General features: G+C 42.3%; 1 protein-coding gene across 1 annotated transcript; it reads left to right on the forward strand.

Annotated features, from left to right (window-relative positions):
• Positions 1 to 14220: 14220 nt before the first annotated feature.
• Positions 14221 to 20300, forward strand: OLIG2 (oligodendrocyte transcription factor 2). The gene is made up of 2 exons (XM_089688922.1): positions 14221 to 14293; positions 16135 to 20300. The coding sequence occupies exon 2, from the start codon at positions 16153 to 16155 to the stop codon at positions 17038 to 17040; it is 888 nt and encodes a 295-aa protein (XP_089545048.1). The 5' UTR covers positions 14221 to 14293; positions 16135 to 16152; the 3' UTR covers positions 17041 to 20300.
• Positions 20301 to 21092: the final 792 nt, after the last annotated feature.

The raw sequence follows: 21092 nt of genomic DNA on the forward strand, positions 1-21092 counted from the left end.
TGCCAACCGAGGTAGACAATCCCCTTGACTACTGGGCAACGAAACTTGACCTTTGGCCCCAACTAGCTGAATTTGCCCTTGAAAGGCTGTCATGCCCGGCCAGTAGCGTGGCATCGGAGCGCGTGTTTAGTGCGGCAGGAGGTATTGCAACTCCGCGGAGGACACGACTGTCCACCCAAAGTGTGGAGAGACTCACGTTTGTGAAAATGAATCAGGCGTGGATTAGTCTGGATTTCAAACCACCAGTTCCTGACACAACTGACTAAATCCGCCATGAATCATGCCCCAAACATGTGCCACTTTCAGGTCTCCTCACACTGCTGGTGTGTTCCATTTTTTGTCATAGGGTGCTGGCAGATTACGGGCCTCCCATAGCTGCTGCCAGGCCCCTAATCTGCCATGGGCCCCTATACCGCCTCCTCATGCTGCTGCCAAGTCCAGAGTCTCTCATGGGTCCCTGTACGGCCTCCCATTGCTGCTGCCTCCATCGCCACACTCTGCCATGTGCCACTTTCAGGTCTCCTCACACTGCTGGTGTGTTCCATTTTTTGTCATAGGGTGCTGGCAGATTACGGGCCTCCCATAGCTGCTGCCAGGCCCCTAATCTGCCATGGGCCCCTATACCGCCTCCTCATGCTGCTGCCAGGTCCAGAGTCTCTCATGGGTCCCTGTACGGCCTCCCATTGCTGCTGTCTCCATCGCCACACTCTGCCATGTGCCACTTTCAGGTCTCCTCACACTGCTGGTGGGTTCCATTTTTTGTCATAGGGTGCTGGCAGATTACGGGCCTCCCATAGCTGCTGCCAGGCCCGTAATCTGCCATGGGCCCCCGTACCGACTCCTCATGCTGCTGCCAGGCCCGTAATCTGTCATGGGCCACTGTTGTCGCTTGTTGGCATATTCCGCTCGTTCAGATGCTCCTTCTCCTGCTACTCCTCTTCACGGATTCCGTCAGCAGTCTTTCTTGGAATCCGTTTCCAAGAGACAACAGTTTGCGAGCACGCACCCGACGGTGCAGAAGCTGAACGTCCTCCTGTCCAAGTTGCTGCTGCCAGGCTCGTAATCTGTCATGCGCCCCTGTACCGCCTCCTCATGCTGCTGCCAGGTCCAGAGTGTGTCATGGGCCCCCGTACCGACTCCTCATGCTGCTGCCAGGCCCGTAATCTGTCATGGGCCCCTGTACCGCCTCCCCATGCTGCTGCCAGGTCCAGAGTGTGTCATGGGTCCCTGTACGGCCTCCCATTGCTGCTGCCAGGCCCGTAATCTGCCATGGGCCCCTGTACCGACTCCTCATGCTGCTGCCAGGCCCGTAATCTGTCATGGGCCCCTGTACCGCCTCCTCATGCTGCTGCCAGGTCCAGAGTGTGTCATGGGTCCCTGTACGGCCTCCCATTGCTGCTGTCTCTATCGCCACACTCTGCCATGTGCCACTTTCAGGTCTCCTCACACTGCTGGTGGTTTCCATTTTTGTCATAGGGTGCTGTATGGCCTCCCATTGCTGCTGCCTCCACCGCCACACTGTGGCTCCACACTCTGGTTTTGGCCCCGTGACTGCCCAAATGAGTGAAGTGTGCGGTGATTCTAAGATCGACGGCACTCATCTGCATGTCATACTGACTGACAGTATTATTTCTCTTCCCCAGCAGACTCCAAGGGCATTTAAATTAAAGGTACAGTGTTCTGCACTAATATTAAGTCTCTCTGAAGCCTAGAAACACCCTTTTTTAAGTTAAATTCACAGCGAATTTATTCGACTCGAATCGAATATTGTCCACGAATTCGCCGAATCAGTCGAATCGAATTTTTCATTTCTTCGCTCATCTCTAGTTGTAACCTTGGGACACAATGAATCAATAATTTGCATTAGTTTGTGAAAGTATTGCCTGGTCACATTTTGCAATGGCACTCTTTCTGAATTGAATGTGGAGCACACAAGCTGGCATTGAGTTTTTGGTTTATACCTTGAATTTTTCAATGGACATACATTACATGGCCCGCACAAGCCGGCGTTGAGTTTGGAGTGCACAAGCCGGCGTTGAGTTTGGAGTGCACAAGCCGGCATTGAGTTCGGAGTGCACAAGCCGGCGTTGAGTTTGGAGCGCACAGGTTGGCGCTGAGTTTGGAGCACACAAGCCGGCGTTGAGTTTGAAGTGCACAAGCTGGCATTGAGTTTGGACCACACAAGCCGGCGTTGAGCTTGGAGCGCACAGGCTGATGTTGAGATTGAAGCATGCAAGCTGGCGTTGAGTTTGGACCGCACAAGCCGGCGTTGAGCTTCGAGTACACAGGCTGGCGTCGAGCTTGGAGCACACAGGCTGGCGTTGAGTTTGGAGTGCACAAGCTGGCGTTGAGTTTGGAGCATACAAGCTGATGTTAAGTTTGGACCGCACAAGCTGGCATTGAATTTGGACCGCACAGGCCGGTGTTGAGTTTGGACCACACAAGCTGGCATTGAATTTGGACCGCACAGGCCGGCGTTGAGTTTGGACCGCACAAGCTGGCATTGAATTTGGACCACACAAGCCAGCGTTGAGTTTGAAGCACACAGGCTGGCGTTGAGTTTGGAGCGCACAAGACGGCATTGAGTTTGGACCACACAAAGTGGTGTTGAGATAGAAGACTTGAAAAATTTTGCAGAATTCTCTCTGCTGCACCACAAGGGAAGGGCACCTCGAAAAAAGGGAGATAAAATTACTTCAAGTGTTCAAATAGACTAGAGAAGGGTAAGAATCCCTGTGAAAGGTTTTATTGGTGTCTGTGTCCCCGCGAAGAAGATTCGCCCTCTTTTTTATCCCGGTGACTATTGTCTCTGGAAAACCAAATTTTTTTGTGATGGGAAAACCAAATTTTTACAGCTGTCACAGAAGAGGTGAGAGCAAATCTTCCAGCGCGAACACTTGCTCTGGCCTATGACAGGAAACCCCTTTACTTTGTAGGGATTTCCTTTTGCTGTTTTGTCTATAGAACAGGAAGTGAAGGGAAATCTCCCCAAAGAAACAAAGACAGCAATAAATAAACTAGTCCAGGTTTATAGCCCTCCTTTACACTAGACCAGCCTTTTTCAACCAGGATGCCCTGGCACCCAGGGGTGCCTTGAGGTTTCTTTAGGGGTGCCTTGGCAAAATGCCTAATAATTGCCCTAAAACTGTGTACAAGTCAACAGGTGGAAGAAGCCTTTTAGTTACATAAAACCACGGGTGTTCATTGTGCGCCATTATGACCTTCTAGCCGCTGGAATCCCAATAACCAATGACATCATCAATTTATAAGGAGGATGTTTGTTGACTGCACAGCATCCTTGTTTGCCCCTTCCCTGTCCCTCTACGTCAGCACTGGGGTCACATTAGCTCAGTGATGATGGAAGAAGAGAAGCATTGGAATACTAGTCAGTACCGATGTGCAAAAGTGTATTTGATTTGGAAGAATAAATCACCTCTAATGTTGGATGTCCTACTTGTGTGGATGTTGCTGTGTGATAGAAAACTATTAGAATTTTAGAATGGGGTGCCTTGGGACTGCCCATAATTTTAAAGGGTGTCTTGACTGGAAAAATGTTGAGAAACACTGCACTAGACAAACCTATCCAATTGAAAGTGGAATTTTAAGTTAAAAGTTGCGTAACAGGCAGGATTTTTAATGCAGAAGAGACATACTGGGGGGATTTACTAAAACTGGAGAGTGCAAACTTTGGTGCAGCTTTGCATAGAAATCCGCTTCCAGGTTTTTTTTGTCAAAACTTAAAGTGTTACTAAACCCAGGACCCTGCATTCACTATATCTCGTATCCCACAGTACATACAACCAAGGGCGGACTGACCATTTGTAAACTCGGGCACTGCCCAAGGGCCCGGGGTCAGTAGGGGGCCCCATGAGATGCCCCTGGTACCTTTTTCATAGGCTTTTTTGAGTTTGGGCAAGGACACAGGGGCCCCATGATCCCCTATTGCCCGGGGGCCCCATGAGTTGTCAGTCCGCCCCTGCATACAACATGGAAATGCGATTATTTTAGGAAATAAAAACGCTAAATAACTTTTCTCATCAGCAGTATATAGCAGTCTTGTAACTTCAATCAGTGTCTAGCAGAGCACTGGTTAAAGTTTGTAGGTGGAGTTTTCAGTCTCCTCTTATAGCTTTGTGAGGCTGCATAACCCCTGACCTCTGTCTGCACAGTGCTGATTGGCCCTGTGCTGATCACATGCACTTTCCCAAAGAAAAAAAAACTCTCTAACAAGACACACCAAACTGAGCAGGTGCAGCTTGCCCCCAAGCCTCTGTTCTATCAGCAGATGGATTGGGGATGCTAGAAGAAGGGGAGGTTCAGAGAAGACAAGATCAAACTGCCTCTTTACACAATGTGGAGGATTAACCTCTTAGGTTCCACAGTGAGTATAACAAGCATGCTTTACTGCATAAACAGACTGATTTTACTGTTGTGGGTTTAGTAACACTTTAATTGAACAAGCCGAAGTTAGTGGCTGATTGGCTACTATGCACAGCTGCACCAGATTTTGCACTCTCCAATTTTAGTATATCCCCCCAGTATGTCTCTTCTGCATTAAAAATGTTTACCTGCCGGGCCACCGCTGTACACTGAGCTGTGTATGCGAAGTTCAATGTGCAATTTTGGCAATGTCAAGATAACTGAACTGCTATGCATTGGCATTACATCGGCCTGGCCAAATAAAAAGGCTAGAAATTGTTATCTGGATCTTGTCCAGCCAAAGATGACAGGGGCCAGCAGAGAACTCTGGGACACAGCAGCAAAAGTAAATGTAAGCATAGTTCTGCTTAAAAGGAAAAAAAAACACTTTTGGGTATACATATACTTACTCCTAAATTCACTGGTCTTGTTGAGAAGAAGAAAATTTACAAGTTTCCCAGAACTGCTTGTTTTGTGCCCTATAGGGAGGCCATAAAGGACACAAACCTTGCTGAACCCATTGTCCAATCCCAAAGGATGGGATTGAATCACTAAAGGCCACTCCTAGGCAACCTACAGATGATCATCGATTGACATGGCTGAAAAAAGCTGGATTGGGGAAGTATGATTTGCCTTTGGACCTTAATGCTGGTGCATAGTAAATCCAGAACATAAACATGAATACTGGGCCAGTATGTTGGTGCATGTTTATGTCACAGAATTGAACATATCAGACAATGAAGTGCACTCCAATCCACTTCTTATCAATTGCCTCCCACCATCAGATGACAGCCTAATGGCATGACTTAGGCAAACATTTTTTCAGAAAGGCAAAAGTGATCCATACATAGGACTTATAAAGCACCATACTCATCCCATATAGCAATTACAGTGGTAGTAAACTCTGCTATTTCTCTTGTACCTACAGGTAAACCTATAATAATATGTAGGTACAGTGAATATCTCCTAGACGTATGCTGTTTAGGAGATATTTCAATGTGTAGCAGCTGGTGATGTCACTGGTGCACTGCGCTCTCGATGGATGGCATGCTGTCCATTGAGAGACCTGTGCCGCAACCGTGACTTCCATGCATGCGCAGGAGTGACATCATTGCGGATCAGGCCATTCAAATGGCCCTTAGCCCGCGAACCCAGAATGAAGACCAGGTGAAGATGGAAGCCCTGTCAGTGGTGACAGCATGCTGCTGGGGGGCTTCGCTGTAAGGTACGTCTGTCCAGGGCTGGTGCTAGACTATTTTATGCCCTAGGCAAGATCAGCTACTTGCACCCCCCCCTCCCAAAAAAAGATATAAATAAAACTGTTTAAAAATGGGAGAAAATATTAAATCAACAAAACATGAAACTACTAAATTTAGTTTAATTTGCAAAAATAAGTGCCATAAGATGCCACCAGCACCAATATTAAAGACAAGATCAGTGCCACGGACAGACTGTATCTGTGGCTGGCAGTGGCAGGGTGACAGTTGCAGTGAGTGGAGGATGATGGATTCACACCCTGACAGATCCCAGGCTAGAATTCCCCAGTCATTGGGGGGAGATAAAAGGCTGTGACAGCAGGCAACTGAACTGAGCGATCCCACACAGTGACAGATCCAACACAACACACCAACACCGACACAGATCAGCAGGCACTAGAAGAGCAGGCTGTGGGATCGTGATGATGTCATCACTCACTGACACATTGCACATGTGATGGATGGCCGGGTCACACTCACACAGACACGAGGCATCAGACATTTCCTTCCTCGGCAGGCGCAGCTCCACCTCCACTGATGAATGGGAAGAGAAGAGCTGTAACTCCACAGTGGTCAGCAGCCACCAGCCGGCTTGCAGTACGGGACTGAGTCTGAGAGGAACACTGGAAGGAGCGGCAACTCAGCTGCTACACTGGCCTCAGACAGCAGTCATCTTCCTCTGTTCTTTCTTCCTCCCCTCTGCCGCTCCTTCTCTCAGCTGGAGGATCATTCATGATAAGGCGGCATCCCACACAGGGTGAGTGTCAGCCTGTACTGCGCCCAGGCGCCCCTAGGTGGCCGCCTAGTTTGCCCTGTGGAAGTACCAACCCTGCGTCTGTCATAATGAGCTGGTATGCAAATTAGCACATTAAGACATTAGCCTGTGGGAGGACCACTTTTTTTTTTTTTACGTGGTTTACTATTGCTTTAATTGAAGAGCAAAACAAAAAAGAAGCAGCAAGCTGAAGTGCAAAATCCTCAATAAAAAAATGCAAAGGTTGAAAAAAAGACACATCTCTATCTAGTTCAACCAACAGAAAAAAGAAATAGAATAAATGAAAAGAAAACCTCAAATAGAATGAATGAAAAGAAAACCTCCATATACAGAATCCTTCATCTGCAGCTGATCCAGAGGAAGGAAAATACACATTTCAACCATCATGTAGACTCTTTTTGCACTTTAAAGTAAAACTAAAGGCAAAACTATTATTTTGGATAGCATAAGGAATACTCCCTGTCAGGTTTTTTTGCCATGTGTCCCCCAATTTCCTTTTACTTCCTGTCCCAAAATCCCTTCAAAGTGAGGGAATCCCTGCTTGTTACCAAGGTCACTAGAGCTAGTGTTCCCACTGGAAGATGTGTACTCTATTCCTGTTCTAGTGACAACCCCAAGTTTGGGATAATGGTAAACAGGACAGAAATAGAGTGGGGATTTCCCTAATTTAATTTACCTTTAATTTACAGAGTTCCCCCCACAGTACTTTTTTCTGCCACTAGATGTCCTTACTATGATGGCCAACATCATTCAACCCACTTTCTCTGAGTCCAGGTTGTTCTGGACACACCTCCAGCTTGTGAGTGGACAGTAAACGGAGAAACAGCATAGTGATGAGTTCCCCTCTCTCTGCTCTCTCCTCCTATCAGCATGCTTTTTGTTTGCACATGAACTGACCGGCTCCTTGTACTGCTTCTTCCTCTCATACTCTAGCCCTGATTTACAAATACAGGTACTTACACTACGTGCATTAAACAAATACATTTAATGATGTATTAAAGTGTATGTGGACCTAAAAGAATTGGGGATTACTTTGCGTCATCACTCTGCTTAAGTCATAAAATACCTGGACATGTTTCCATTTCCCGGAACAAAGAGCCCCATTCTCTTTGTTACTGACCACACTAGGCACATAAGCACATCTGTCATAGCGTGGTCAGTTTGTGTCTCTTCTTGTGACCCCGAGGCTCCATGCCTGTAGTCCTGAAACCAGATTACAGATTGCCACGCCGTTGGCACCCAGCTCCCCAAAAGTCACTTTTTCAATTGACTCCCTTTGAAGGAGCCAAGCAGAATCTTCTTGGCTGAACAGTTCCTGCATCCAATCAGATGTAGGCATTACATTTACGGGCCCCATGAAATGACCCAGGCTTTTTTGGGTGTGCTTTGAGTGTGGGCAAGGACACAGGGGCCCCATGATCCCCTATTGCCCGGGGGCCTCATGAGTTGTCAGTCCGCCCCTGAAAGGGGGTACCTGATTTTGACTTGTACTCATTGCCACTTCCACTGCGATCCCATAGGTGAAGTTATCCTCCCCCTCCCTCCACATAGTATTCTTGAACATGCGACAGGTCCCAGAAGACTACGGGACCATTCACAAGGTGCAGCGCTACTCATGCGTGAGCAGTGGGCACTGTGAAGCCGCCGCAAGATGTCAGCGCCGGAGAGAGAGGACAACCAGTGAAACCGGCTGCAGTGAGGGCACTGCTGGACCGAGGGACAGATGACTGTTTTTTAAAAGTCAGCAGCTACAGTTTTTGTAGCTGCTGATTTTTACTTTTTAACCAGAGACTGGAGTACCATTTTAAGGTAGAAAACCTGTGTAAACCCCCCCCCCCCCAAGTCCCCTCCTAAAATGACCTGAGCCCGGTCTCCAGTGATGTGCATGAAGTCAGTGGCTCTCCCCACTCTCTCCCTCCTCATAGACTCAGAGACAGCAGGGGGAGCCATTGGCTCCCCCTGCTGTGAATCCCCACCAGTGAGGAGGGAACAGACACAGGGCCAAGGACAGAGAGAGAGAGGGAGGGAGAGGGAGAGAGAGATGGGGGGGGAGAGAGAGGGAGGGGAGAGAGAGAGGGGGAGGGAGGGGGAGAGGGGGGAGAGAGGGGGAGAGGGAGGGAGGTGGGGAGAGAGAGGGAGGGAGAGAGTGAGGAAGGGAGAGAGGGGGGGGGAGGGAAAGAGGGGGAGGGAGGGAGAGTGAGGGGGGAAGAGGGGGGAGAGAGGGGGGAGAAAGAGAGGGGGGGAGAGAGGGGGGTAGAGAGAGAGGGGGAGGGGGAGAGAGGGAAGGGAGAGAGGGAGGGAGGGGAGAGAGAGGGGGGGAGATGGAGGGGGGAGAGGGAGGGGAGAGAGGGAGGAGAGGGAGGGAGGGGAGAGAGGGAGGGGGGAGAGGGGGAGAAGGAGAGGGAGGGAGGGGGAGAAGGAGATGGAGAGAGAGGGGGGGGAGAAGGAGAGGGGGAGAGAGAGGGGGGAGGAGAGGGAGAGAGAGAGGGAGGGGGAGAAGGAGAGGGAGAGGGAGATGGAGAAGGAGAGGGAGGGAGAGGGAGAGAGGGACAGAGAGGGGGGGGAGAGAGGGAGAGGGGGAGAGAGAACGGGGAGAGAGGGGGGGGGGGGAGAGAAGAAATAAAAGATTGGGAATGATGCGTGGCTTCTTATGAATTCTGTTACTCCACATTCCTGAAACTGTCACAGATAACTAAGGAGCAGACATATTACAAGTGAACAGTTAAATACAGCTTTATTATATTTCATTGCTGTGATCAGACTTATTAGGAGATGAATTTGCGGTAATTGGAGAGAGATGAAGGTGCTAATGATTACACTGACTCCCTTCCCAGATCCGTTTTAGAGGAACAAACACTAATAGAAATGTTCCTGAGTGGACAGAAATGGAGAGGACTATCTATGGTGGAGGTGAGATCCATCCAATTCACAGAGCAGGACAGCCTTATGATGATCGTAAGTCTGTAAAGTTCTGTACGGCATGCCCGGTCTGTCATATCACACTGGCCGCACTGTACTGGGTGACTATCCTTGCAGTACAGCGTGTCCTGTCCTCCCATAATCCGAGAGATCGGACAGGAGAGGGTGGTGTATGGGCTGCCAGTTCTCCTCTACATATTAGATCTCTATATGGCAACACTCCCCAAAACGGGGCAGAGGCACCAGAACACCCGGATGGGTCACCAGTGACGCACACTGCTGGGCGGAGCCATACATGCCAGAGCCAGGCATGACTGGGGGGGCACACAACATGGGTGTGACATGACTCTATATATACTTATATAAATATTTCCATTTTAGAAGATACATAATAATTGGGTTATCACAATAATTAACAGTATATAATAATAATATTTTTGTCATGTTTGCTGCTTTGTATGTGAAATGTATTTACATAAAATATTTGCATAATTGAATCACGTGTCATATCTTTTTGGGTAATAGGAATATATATATATTTCTCTGACAGTCTGTGACAGTTTCAGGAATGTGGAGCAACAGAATTCATAAGAATTCATCTCTCTCTCATAATTTGCTAATAATCTGATGTAATCCCTCCCCTTGTAATCATGTCATTCTAATATATTTAATTCGGTTCTAAATATGATTAATCCGATTTCTGACGCCCAATAGTTTCTCAGGACGGCTGTGATTATCTGCTCATTAGAAGATCCGTCTTATCAGTACGTAAAAAAAAATAAAGGAGAAGGAGGAATGGATCTGCCTCTCCCCACCATCAATCTGAGTCCCTCTCTGATCAGTCCCTTTATATGTCACATCAGTCCCTTCCTGATCGGTCCCTCTCTATATACAGAGTTCCATTAGCCCCTCAATATGTCAGGTATGCCATCAGCTCCTCTCTGTATCAGGTGTCCCATCAGCCCATTTCAAATGTCCCATCAGTCCCTCTCTCTGTCAGGTGTCTAATCAGTCCCTCTCTTTGTTAGTTGCCCCATCAGTCCCTCTCTATGCCAGGTATCCCATCAGTCCCTCTGTGTCAGGTGCCCAATAAGTCCCTCTCTATATCCCATCAGTCCCTCTTTATGTAAGATGCCCCATCAGTCCCTCTCTAAGTCCGCTGCCCCATCAATTCCTCTCTATGGCAGATGTCATATCATCCCAAAGCTATGTCAAATATCCCATCAGTCCCTGTCTATGTCAGACGACCTATTAGTTCTTCTCCACTTCAGGTGTCCCATCAGTCCCTGTGTCAGGTATCACATCAGTCCCTCTCTATGACAAATGTTCCATCAGTCCCTCTCTATGGCAAATGTCCCTTCAGTCCCTCTCTATGACAAATGTCCCTTCAGTCCCTCTCTATGACAAATGTCCCTTCAGTCCCTCGCTATGACAAATGTCCCTTCAGACCCTCTCTATGACAAATTTCCAATCAGTCCCTCTCTATGTCAGGTGCCCCATCAGTCCCTCTCTATGTGAGTTGTCCCGTCAATCGCTCTCTGTCAGTGGTCCATCTCTATGTCTGGTGTCCCATAAATCCTTCTATATTTCAAGTGTCCCATCAGTTCCTCTCTGTATCCCATCATGTCATTCCTATCCCAGGTGTCCTATCAGTCCCTCTCCATGTCAGATGCCCTGTCAGTCCTGTATGTCAGATGACCCATAAGTTCCTACGTCAGGTGCCCCATCAACCACTCTCAATATTCCATCAGTCCCTTTGTATGCCAGTTGTCCCAGCAGTCCCTCTCTGTCAGTTTTCCGATTAGTCCTTTTCTATGTCAAGTGTCCCACCAATCCCTCTCTCACTGTATTCCATCAGTCGCTTTTTATGCCAGTTGCCCTATCAGTTCTTCTATATGTCAAGTGCCGTATCAGTCCTTCTTTATATCCTATTAGTCCATGTCCCAAAAGTCCTTCTCTGTATCAGGTGTCCCATCAGTCCCTCTCTATGCCAGGTGGTCCCTATCTTCCATCCTCCCTGTCTAGACCTTGATGTTTAGAGCTATTCACTAATAGGTGAGAAGATAACAAGTGAGGGAATTACAAATAAACTATTATTATTATTATTAGTGGTAGTAGTATTAGTAGTAGCAGCATTATTATTAGTATTAGTAGATGTATTATTATTATTATTGTTAGTAGTAGAAGTAGTATTAGTAGTAGAATTAGTATTATTAGTAGCAGTAGTAGTATTAGATGTATTATTGTTAGTATTAGTAGTAGTAGTATCAGTATTAGATGTATTATTATTGTTATTAGTAGTAGTAGGAGTAGTAGTATTAGATGTACTATTATTATTATTAGTAGTATTAGTATATTAGTAGTAGTATTGGTAGTGGTAGTAGTAGTAGTATCAGTATTAGATGTATTATTATTATTAGTAGTAATAGTATTAGTAGTAGTAGTATCAGTATTAGATGGATTATTTTTATTAGTAGTATTAGATGTATTATTATTAGTAGTAGTAATAGTATTAGTAGTAGTAGTATCAGTATTAGATGTATTATTATTGTTATTAGTAGTAGTAGTATTAGAAGTAGTAGTGTTAGTATTAGATGTATTATTAGTAGTAGTAGTATTAGTAGTAGCAGTATTAGATGTATTATTATTATTAGTAGTATTAGTATTATTAGTATTAGATGTATTATTATTATTAGTAGTAGTATTAGTATTAGATGTATTATTATTATTATTAGTAGTAGTATTAGTATTAGATGTATTATTATTATTAGTAGTAGTAGTAGTATTAGAAGTAGTAGTATTAGTATTAGATGTATTATTATTAGTAGTATTAGTAGTATTAGTATTAGATGTATTATTATTAGTAGTAGTAGTAGCAGTATTAGATGTATTATTATTATTAGTAGTAGTAATAGTATTAGTAGTATTAGATGTATTATTATTATTATTAGTAGTAGTAGTAGTGGTATTAGTATTAGATGTATTATTATTATTAGTAGTAGTATTAGTATTAGATGTATTATTATTATTATTAGTAGTAGTAGTAGTATTAGTATTAGATGTATTAGTAGTAGAAGTAGTAGTATTAGATGTATTATTAGTATTAGTAGTATCAGTATTAGATGTATTAGTAGTAGTAGTAGTAGTAGTAGTAGTAGTATTAGTAGTATTAGATGTATTATTATTATTATTATTATTATTAGTAGTAGTATTAGTATTAGATGTATTAGTAGTATTAGTAGTATCAGTATTAGATATATTAGTAGTAGTAGTAGTAGTAGTAGTAGTAGTAGTGTTAGTAGTATTATTTGTAGTATTAGTAGTATTAGTATTAGATGTATTAGTATTAGTAGTATCAGTATTAGATGTATTATTATTAGTATTAGTAGTATCAGTATTAGATGTATTAGTAGTAGTAGTAGTAGTAGTGTTAGTAGTATTATTTGTAGTATTAGTAGTATTAGTATTAGATGTATTATTAGTATTAGTAGTATCAGTATTAGATGTATTAGTAGTAGTAGTATTAGTATTAGTAGTATTAGATGTATTATTATTATTATTAGTAGTAGTATTAGTATTAGATGTATTATTAGTAGTATCAGTATTAGATATATTAGTAGTAGTAGTAGTAGTAGTGTTAGTAGTATTATTTGTAGTATTAGTATTAGATGTATTAGTATTAGTAGTATCAGTATTAGATGTATTAGTAGTAGTAGTAGTAGTAGTGTTAGTAGTATTATTTGTAGTATTAGTAGTATTAGTATTAGATGTATTATTAGTATTAGTAGTATCAGTATTAGATGTATTAGTAGTAGTAGTATTAGTATTAGTAGTATTAGATGTATTATTATTATTATTAGTAGTAGTATTAGTATTAGATGTATTATTAGTAGTATCAGTATTAGATATATTAGTAGTAGTAGTATTAGTATTAGTAGTATTAGATGTATTATTATTATTAGTAGTAGTAGTATTAGTATTAGATGTATTATTAGTAGTATCAGTATTAGATATATTAGTAGTAGTAGTAGTAGTATTAGTAGTAGTAGTGTTAGTAGTATTATTTGTAGTATTAGTATTAGATGTATTAGTATTAGTAGTATCAGTATTAGATGTATTAGTAGTAGTATTAGTAGTAGTAGTAGTGTTAGTAGTATTATTTGTAGTATTAGTAGTATTAGATGTATTAGTATTAGTAGTAGTATTAGTATTAGATGTATAATTATTAGTAGTTTCCAATCTTGTTTTAAACATAAAAATATAAAATGAATAATAATAATAATACTAACAATAATAATAATACTAATACTAATAATAACGTTGTCCTGTATTTCTTCATTTCTCGGCTATAGAACAATAATTACAATAGGGATCAGCACAGGCGATCCTGCCTCCCCCATAGCCCCGGGGACCGGGTTGCCTGTGATTGGCTGGACATTGATGGACGTTGCTTGTGCCCCCCATCCAGGAGCAGAGAGGTGCATTGTGCCCGGTGAGTGTTTGCTCTGGAGCACACACGGGCCGCTGTTTGTACAATCTATTAGGCTCTTGCACTGATGAACCCGGTGCTGGAGTGCCGTCTCCCGACCCGCAATGTTGCTTTTCAAATAAAAAAAAAAGAAAACCTGTCATTGTCATGCGGAGGGGGCGGAGACTTCGCCCAGCCCAGCTGTCATTGGACGTCGCCCGGGCACAAAGCTGGGCTCGCGCCTCTCATTCAGCCCCGAGCTAGTCACGCCCCCCTCCGCCCCTGATTGGCTGTCATTGGCCCCCTGTCCTGAACAATGACATTGTTCTCCCCGGTCTGGGTATAAAAGCGCGTCTGCAGGCAAGGTGCTGCCCATCACCGTGTCCCCGCACACCACTCAGCTACTGGCAGCGGCTGCAACAAGCCTCCGAGCTGGCCATCTCCTCCAACAGACACGTAAGTGGCAGGGTGGTCCCTGGGTCCAGGAGGCCAGGCTAGGAAGGGGTGCATTTAGCCTGGGGAAGTCGCCACTTTGTATTTCACTGTATTGTCCTCCAACTCATAGGACTGAGAGATTAAACAGGGAAATATATAGAAATACATAAATACATATATTATTATTAAACACAATATACTTCTGTCCCCCGCACTGACTGCCAGCAGGTGTGACCTCATTCAGAAATACACGGATCTGCCCAATCCGTACACTTCATGTGCTGGGCAACAAAAACAGGAAACTTTGTGTCCACTTTCAGCATACTTTTGTTACATTGTCAGTGTTTAGTATCCCATTTATTGTATGGTCATCGGGAACTATAGTCTGTGTTTATGTGGAATGATTACTATTGTTGTTTTTTTGTTGTTATCAGCAGAATTGTTTCTATTTGGTAGTTTAAGTTTAGCCTTTGTACACAAGTGCTTGGCTGGATATAAAGGGAGTGATACCCCAAACCAGCACTGTTCTCTTCTTTTCCGATTTTATATTGTTTATTGGAGTCCACTGGAGGTCCCTGAATTGTATGTGCCCTCCAGAACTTGATTCTGGATATTGTCATGAATGCAGCCCAGTGTAGGATGACTCCTATAGTAAAGTAGCCTCCCCCCCCCCCCTACATTCTGCTCAGGAAGTTTCTACCCTTAGAAATGTATGTGACTTTGGGGATGTCAGTTATGATGTATGTGCTTGTTACTGAAGGGTGTCAGCTACAGGCTCTGCTACTGACCCAGTGACTGTATAATGAAGACCTGATCAAATCGATGTATAAGTGGGTGTAATGGATACAATCTCAGTATAAACAATCTACTATACAGAAGGGATGCCACTGTAAGAGAATGACTATAAACAGCAAGTTAGTATACAAAGGCAACGAGTTCATTGGACCCTTATAGACATCATTATCAGATATAATAAATGTACTAGTTGCACTCTGTAAACTATTCTAGGGTTAGATAATTCCTAAATTGTGGCTTTAGCTAAAAAGTCCACCTGTGTAACTGCAATTTTAGTATCTGTGTTAGTTTATTGCAGTTGCACTTTCTCACGTTGAGACTGCTATATATTTGTATATATATATATATATATATATATATATATATATATATATATATATATATATATATATATTTGTTTTCGTTTATTTATGTGTCTGTCTTATTGTTACTGTTTTAGATAAATAAAATATATACAATTTTGTTTCAAAATATTTTTTTTATTTTTTGTCATATCGTTACTATTTTAAATATATAAAATAAATTATACACTATTTTTTATTTATATATATATATATATATATATATATATATATATATATATATATATATATTTGTCCTATTGCCTATTGTAAAATACATCATACACTATTTTTTATTTATATACATATTTATATATATATATATATTTGTCCTATTGCCTATTGTCACTATTATATATATATATATATATATATATATACAATAAAATATATATATATATATATATATATATATATATATATATATGCAATAAAAAAAAATATATACTATAAAATATATACTATTTTTTTATTTATTTATTTATACATTTTTCTTTTTTTGTCCTATTTTTACAATTTTATAAATATCAAATAAAATAGATACTCTTGTTTCAATATATATCTGTATTTATATAATTTTCTTTTTTGTCCTATTGCTACAATTAAATGCATAAAACATATCCTATTTTTGTATAATATATATATATATATATATATTTATATTTATATATATATAACAGCATATAATAATGATATGATATATGACCATATCCCTCTGCTCCGCAGATCCCCTTCACTCTCAGCATGGATTCTGACGCCAGCCTGGGCTCCAGCCGAGCCTCCTCCCCAGAGGTGGATGACCTGTTCCTGCACACGCGGAAAGGAAGCGGTTTCTCGGCGGCCGTGTCCTCCTCCACCATGAGCGACTCCCCCGCGGAGCTTAGCGCCGAACTGCGGAACGCCATGGCCATGGCCGCGGCTGCGGGGGACAAGCTGGGGGCCTTCAAGGCGGCGGCTGCTGCAGCTGCGGCGGCGGCCAAGAAGGACAAGAAGCAGATGAGCGAGTCGGAGTTGCAGCAACTAAGGCTGAAGATTAACAGCCGGGAGAGGAAGAGGATGCACGACCTGAACATCGCCATGGACGGGCTGAGGGAGGTCATGCCCTACGCCCATGGGCCATCCGTGCGCAAACTCTCCAAGATCGCCACCCTGCTCCTGGCACGTAACTACATCCTGATGCTGACCAACTCCCTGGAGGAGATGAAGAGGCTGGTCAGTGAGATTTATGGGGGGCACCACCATCATGCAGCTGCTGCAGCCGCTGCGGCAGCCGCCTACCACCCATCAGCCTGTGGGGGCATGGGCCATGCAACTCCTTTATCTGGACACCCAGTGGGCCATCCTGTCCACCACCCTCTGCTTCCACCCACAGCTGCCTCTCTGACCACCACTGGCATCTCAGCTGTCAGGGCAGCCCCACCACCCCCACCTCCTCCTCCTGCCCCTCCATCCTCCAATCCTGTGTCCCATGGTCTCCTGAAGTCCCCCAGCCCCAGTTCTGTCCCTCTGGGTGGAGGCTTCCCTCACTGGAGTGGCATGCCTTGCCCATGTAGTATGTGCCAGATGCCCACCGCAGCTCACCACCACCTCAGCGGATCCAGCTTACCCAGGCTCACCTCTGACTCCAAATGACTTCCATGGCACAATTGCCCTTTAGAACTTTCCATGTACTTACCAGTCGGCCACGACTTGGAGCAATACTGCTATCAGGCAGAGTAGAGGACTGCCCTGCAGCTTTTAGGGGACGAGTGGATCAGTGCTGGAAGGACTTGTTCCATGAGGACTCCCCTTTAGAACAACGAAATATGGCAAAGAGGGGGGAAAGGACCGATAAAAGTCCTATACAAACACCAAGTAGACTGAGGTTGGTCGTATGAACAGTGGCACTGACAATAATACCACCATACAGAATGTATTCATAATGTGTGAGGAAGTCTGTACGATCAGACCATAGACACTAGAGATGAATGATTTCAAAGATAAGTCGCAAGGGCTCAGCTACACGTGCGATTTTTCATTGGGGCCACTCAAATACGAAGGAACGCGCTACGAATGATAGAGCAAGGCTACCAGGCCTTGGTGCAAAATCACACCTGTAACGGTGGCAATACACGCTTCCATTTTTTTATCCAATCGATGTGGGATTCGATCATCACAATAGGCGTTCCCTTCTGATCGATTTAGACTTGATTTAGATCAGATTTGACTAAACAGAGTCTATCAGCTGGGGTGCAAAATTATTGATCATTTTACATTTTTATCCGATTGATCGAATAGATTTAACTTCCCTTTTTGATCAATTTAGACTGGATTGGATCAAACTGAGTCAACCAGAGTCGATCATTTTATATTCTCATTCAATTAAATGAATCAAATAGGTATAACTTTCCATACAATCGATTTAGACTCGATTTAGATTGGACTCGATCAAACGAAGTCAACCAGGGTGCAAAATTTTCGATCATTTTCCATTTTTATCCAATCGATCAAGTTAAACAAATAGATATAACTTCCTTTCCAATCGATTTCAATTGGACTCAGTCAAACTGAATCAACTAGGGCGCAAAATTATCGATCATTTTACCTTCTTATCCGAACGATCAAATTAATCAAATAGATATAACTTCCCTTCTGATCGATTTAGACTCGATTTAGATTGGACTCCATGAAACTGGGTCAACCAGGGTGCAAAATTATCGATCATTTTACATTCTTATCCATTCAGTCAAATAGGTATAACTTCCCTTCCGATCAATTTAGACTCAACTGGACTTGATCAAGCAGTCAACCAGGGTGCAAAATTATCGTTCTTATCCAATCAATCAAATAGGTATAACTTCCCTTCCGATTGATTTAGACTCGATTTAGATTGGACTAGATCAAACAGAGTCAACCGGGGTGCAAAATGATCGATCATTTTACATTCGTATTTGATTGATCAAAATAATCAAATAGGTATAACTTCCCTTCCAATCGATTTAGACTCGATTTAGATTGGATTCGATAAAACTGAGTCAGCCAAGGTGCAAAATTAGTGATCGTTTTGCATCCATCAGCAGTACTGAGATGCTTTGGTCATGAATTCAATGGGTAATTGATCAATGAGATTGCATGGTGAAAACAGAGATGTGATCAATAATGCATTTGGATCATCCAACTTTGGATTGAAAACTGAATATACCATCAACTATAGGTCGATTATTTCTATCGGGAGAGATTGATCGGAAAAGAAATCGAAGTGTGTATGCCCACCGGTTGGAATAAAGATTGCACAAAGTTGATAGTTGATCACAAGAAGGGGGTCTGGGTTCTGTTCAATGGTTCAGTCCAATCAAAACCAATACTAGGCCATCCAATACTAGGCCATCTCTGCCTGAGTCCAAGGACTGTCACTCAAAGACTGCAGTGACGTCATTGCTGCACAGGTTCTGGGTGTCAGTTGTTCTTTTGCAGTTTTAAAGGGGGGGGGGTCCATATCAGATTTTTTTTTGTCTCCAATGTTCTTATCTCCAATCAATATCTAAAAATCAATGCAGACTACAAATCAGCAACATGGGTCTCCCAAGCACAGTTTATAATCCCCCACCACTACCATGCAAACTTTTCCTAAGGTCTCTATGGCCTTCTAGCTGCATCCATTGCCGTGTCAGTTATGGATAATCGGTAACGGATTCTAGATCACTGTCCCGCACATCTGTCACCGAGTTTTGATGAATAGAGCGATGAAAAATCGCGTCCAAAGTGAGTCCACACAACCTGCCTGCCTGCCATCCCTCTGATTGTCTCCTATGGAGTTTGGGCGCACATTGACTTGTTTGTGGCGCAAGCTGTATTTGCGGATTTTTTCGTCTTTTATTATCATTTCTCCTTTTTTATTTATTACTTTTTTTATTATTATTGGGTTTTTTTTGTATTATTTTAAGCTAAACCCTCAAAGCGACCACTGCGTCATTTCAGCCTGGCTGTCTCTGTCCCCGGGTTAATAGATGCCCCCCTGATGGGATGCTGATTGCAGGCAATGGAGACAATGACCAAAAGGGAACAATGCCCACTGGGTTTGCAATAGAGAGGTGCACAGAGGCAGCTGGGAAGGGATACAGGCGCGATTTTATCTGGCAGCTTGTGAAATGAAATAGAGGGGGACATCAAAGGACTCGGAAAATGGACTCTGCAGCGGGATCAAGAAGGATTCTCTGCTGTAAAAGACTGACCATTCACTGGCGACCACCCACAACTCGACTGACTGCAGCCCAGATTGGAGAGGGTCACCCCCAAACCCCAGAGCAATCCCCTCGTCCAATCAGCACACCGCACCCCCCTCAGCCACAACTTCATTCCTTTTTTCTTCTAAACAAAAATTTATAGACCTTCATTAACAACCTTAGCACACTTCTTATCATTCCCCCCCTCTTTTTAGAATAAAAGACTTGTAAATATATAAATATATAACTATATACTATTTAACATTTTCATGATACATTTTGCGGTTAATAAAACTCACGATAGGGGGGCAATTTACTAAAAGGTCTAATTAGGTAAAAAGTCAAAATAAATAAATACACAACATAGGTCTTTCGGCAAAAACAGTTCGATGGAACTTCATGACCATTTAGTAAAATACCCTTTTATCGAATTTTTCGTTCTGCAAGATTTTTTTTTTATTTTTGCATTATGTCCATGCTTATTCAAAAATAATTTTGTTATTTTTGTTTTTTTGTAAATAATTTGATAAAAATTGAAAATATTGTTTTGTGCACTTATACATAAGAAAATGTACTCTGAAGATGATCATGTCTGCACAGTGATTACAATAAAGTTCTGTTTGATATATATATAAATGATACCATATATATGATATATATATATATATATATATAATGATAGCAAGATATACATATATATAAAATGATATGTGTGTGTGTATGTATGTATGTATATATATATATATATATATATATATATATACACACACACACATTATATTTTATATATGTATATGTATATATATATATATATATATATTTATATATATATATATATACACACACATATTACATTCTATATATGTATGTGTATATATATATATATATATATATATATATATATATATATATATATATATATATAAAATGGTATCATTTTATATGATTATATTAAAGATATACGTAAAAAAAATTACATTATTTTGTTCTCTTAAAAGTATAGAAATAAATATGTATATATATGTGGGTTTTATATATATATATATATATATATATATATATATATATATATATATATATATATATATCATAACAGAACCTGTGCGAGAGAAACTAGTGCCACATCACCCAGGGTGAAAGTGCAAGTCCCACAAGACATTTGCATCATGCTGGGATTTGTGGTTCCACCGCAAGTGAAAAGCTTTTGTGGTTGCCTAAACCTTTAGAGGCTTATTTACTGAAAGAGTTAAGAATCTTCCTCCAGTAATTAGTCTGAGTATTCACTTCTATTATCCAGTCAAGTAAAAAAGCAAACTCCTATTTACTTATTAATCTGCCATTGATTGGATCAGTGAAGTTATTATCCCCACAAAGTATTGTGTAAAGATTCTCAACTCCTTTAGTAAATCAGCCCATTAAAGTTGAAGCTGTTCTATATCACTGCCTGCCTTGTGCTTGCTCACTGCCTGCCCCCCCTCTTCA

The sequence above is a fragment of the Staurois parvus genome, unplaced genomic scaffold (assembly GCF_062004578.1).
Source record: "Staurois parvus isolate SC_StPar_1 unplaced genomic scaffold, SC_StPar_1.0 ptg000461l, whole genome shotgun sequence".
Lineage (NCBI taxonomy): Eukaryota > Metazoa > Chordata > Amphibia > Anura > Ranidae > Staurois > Staurois parvus.

Bases quoted from the DNA above. Each gene is read 5' to 3' on its own strand.
- OLIG2 (XM_089688922.1), top strand. From the start codon at position 16,153: ATGGATTCTGACGCCAGCCTGGGCTCCAGCCGAGCCTCCTCCCCAGAG.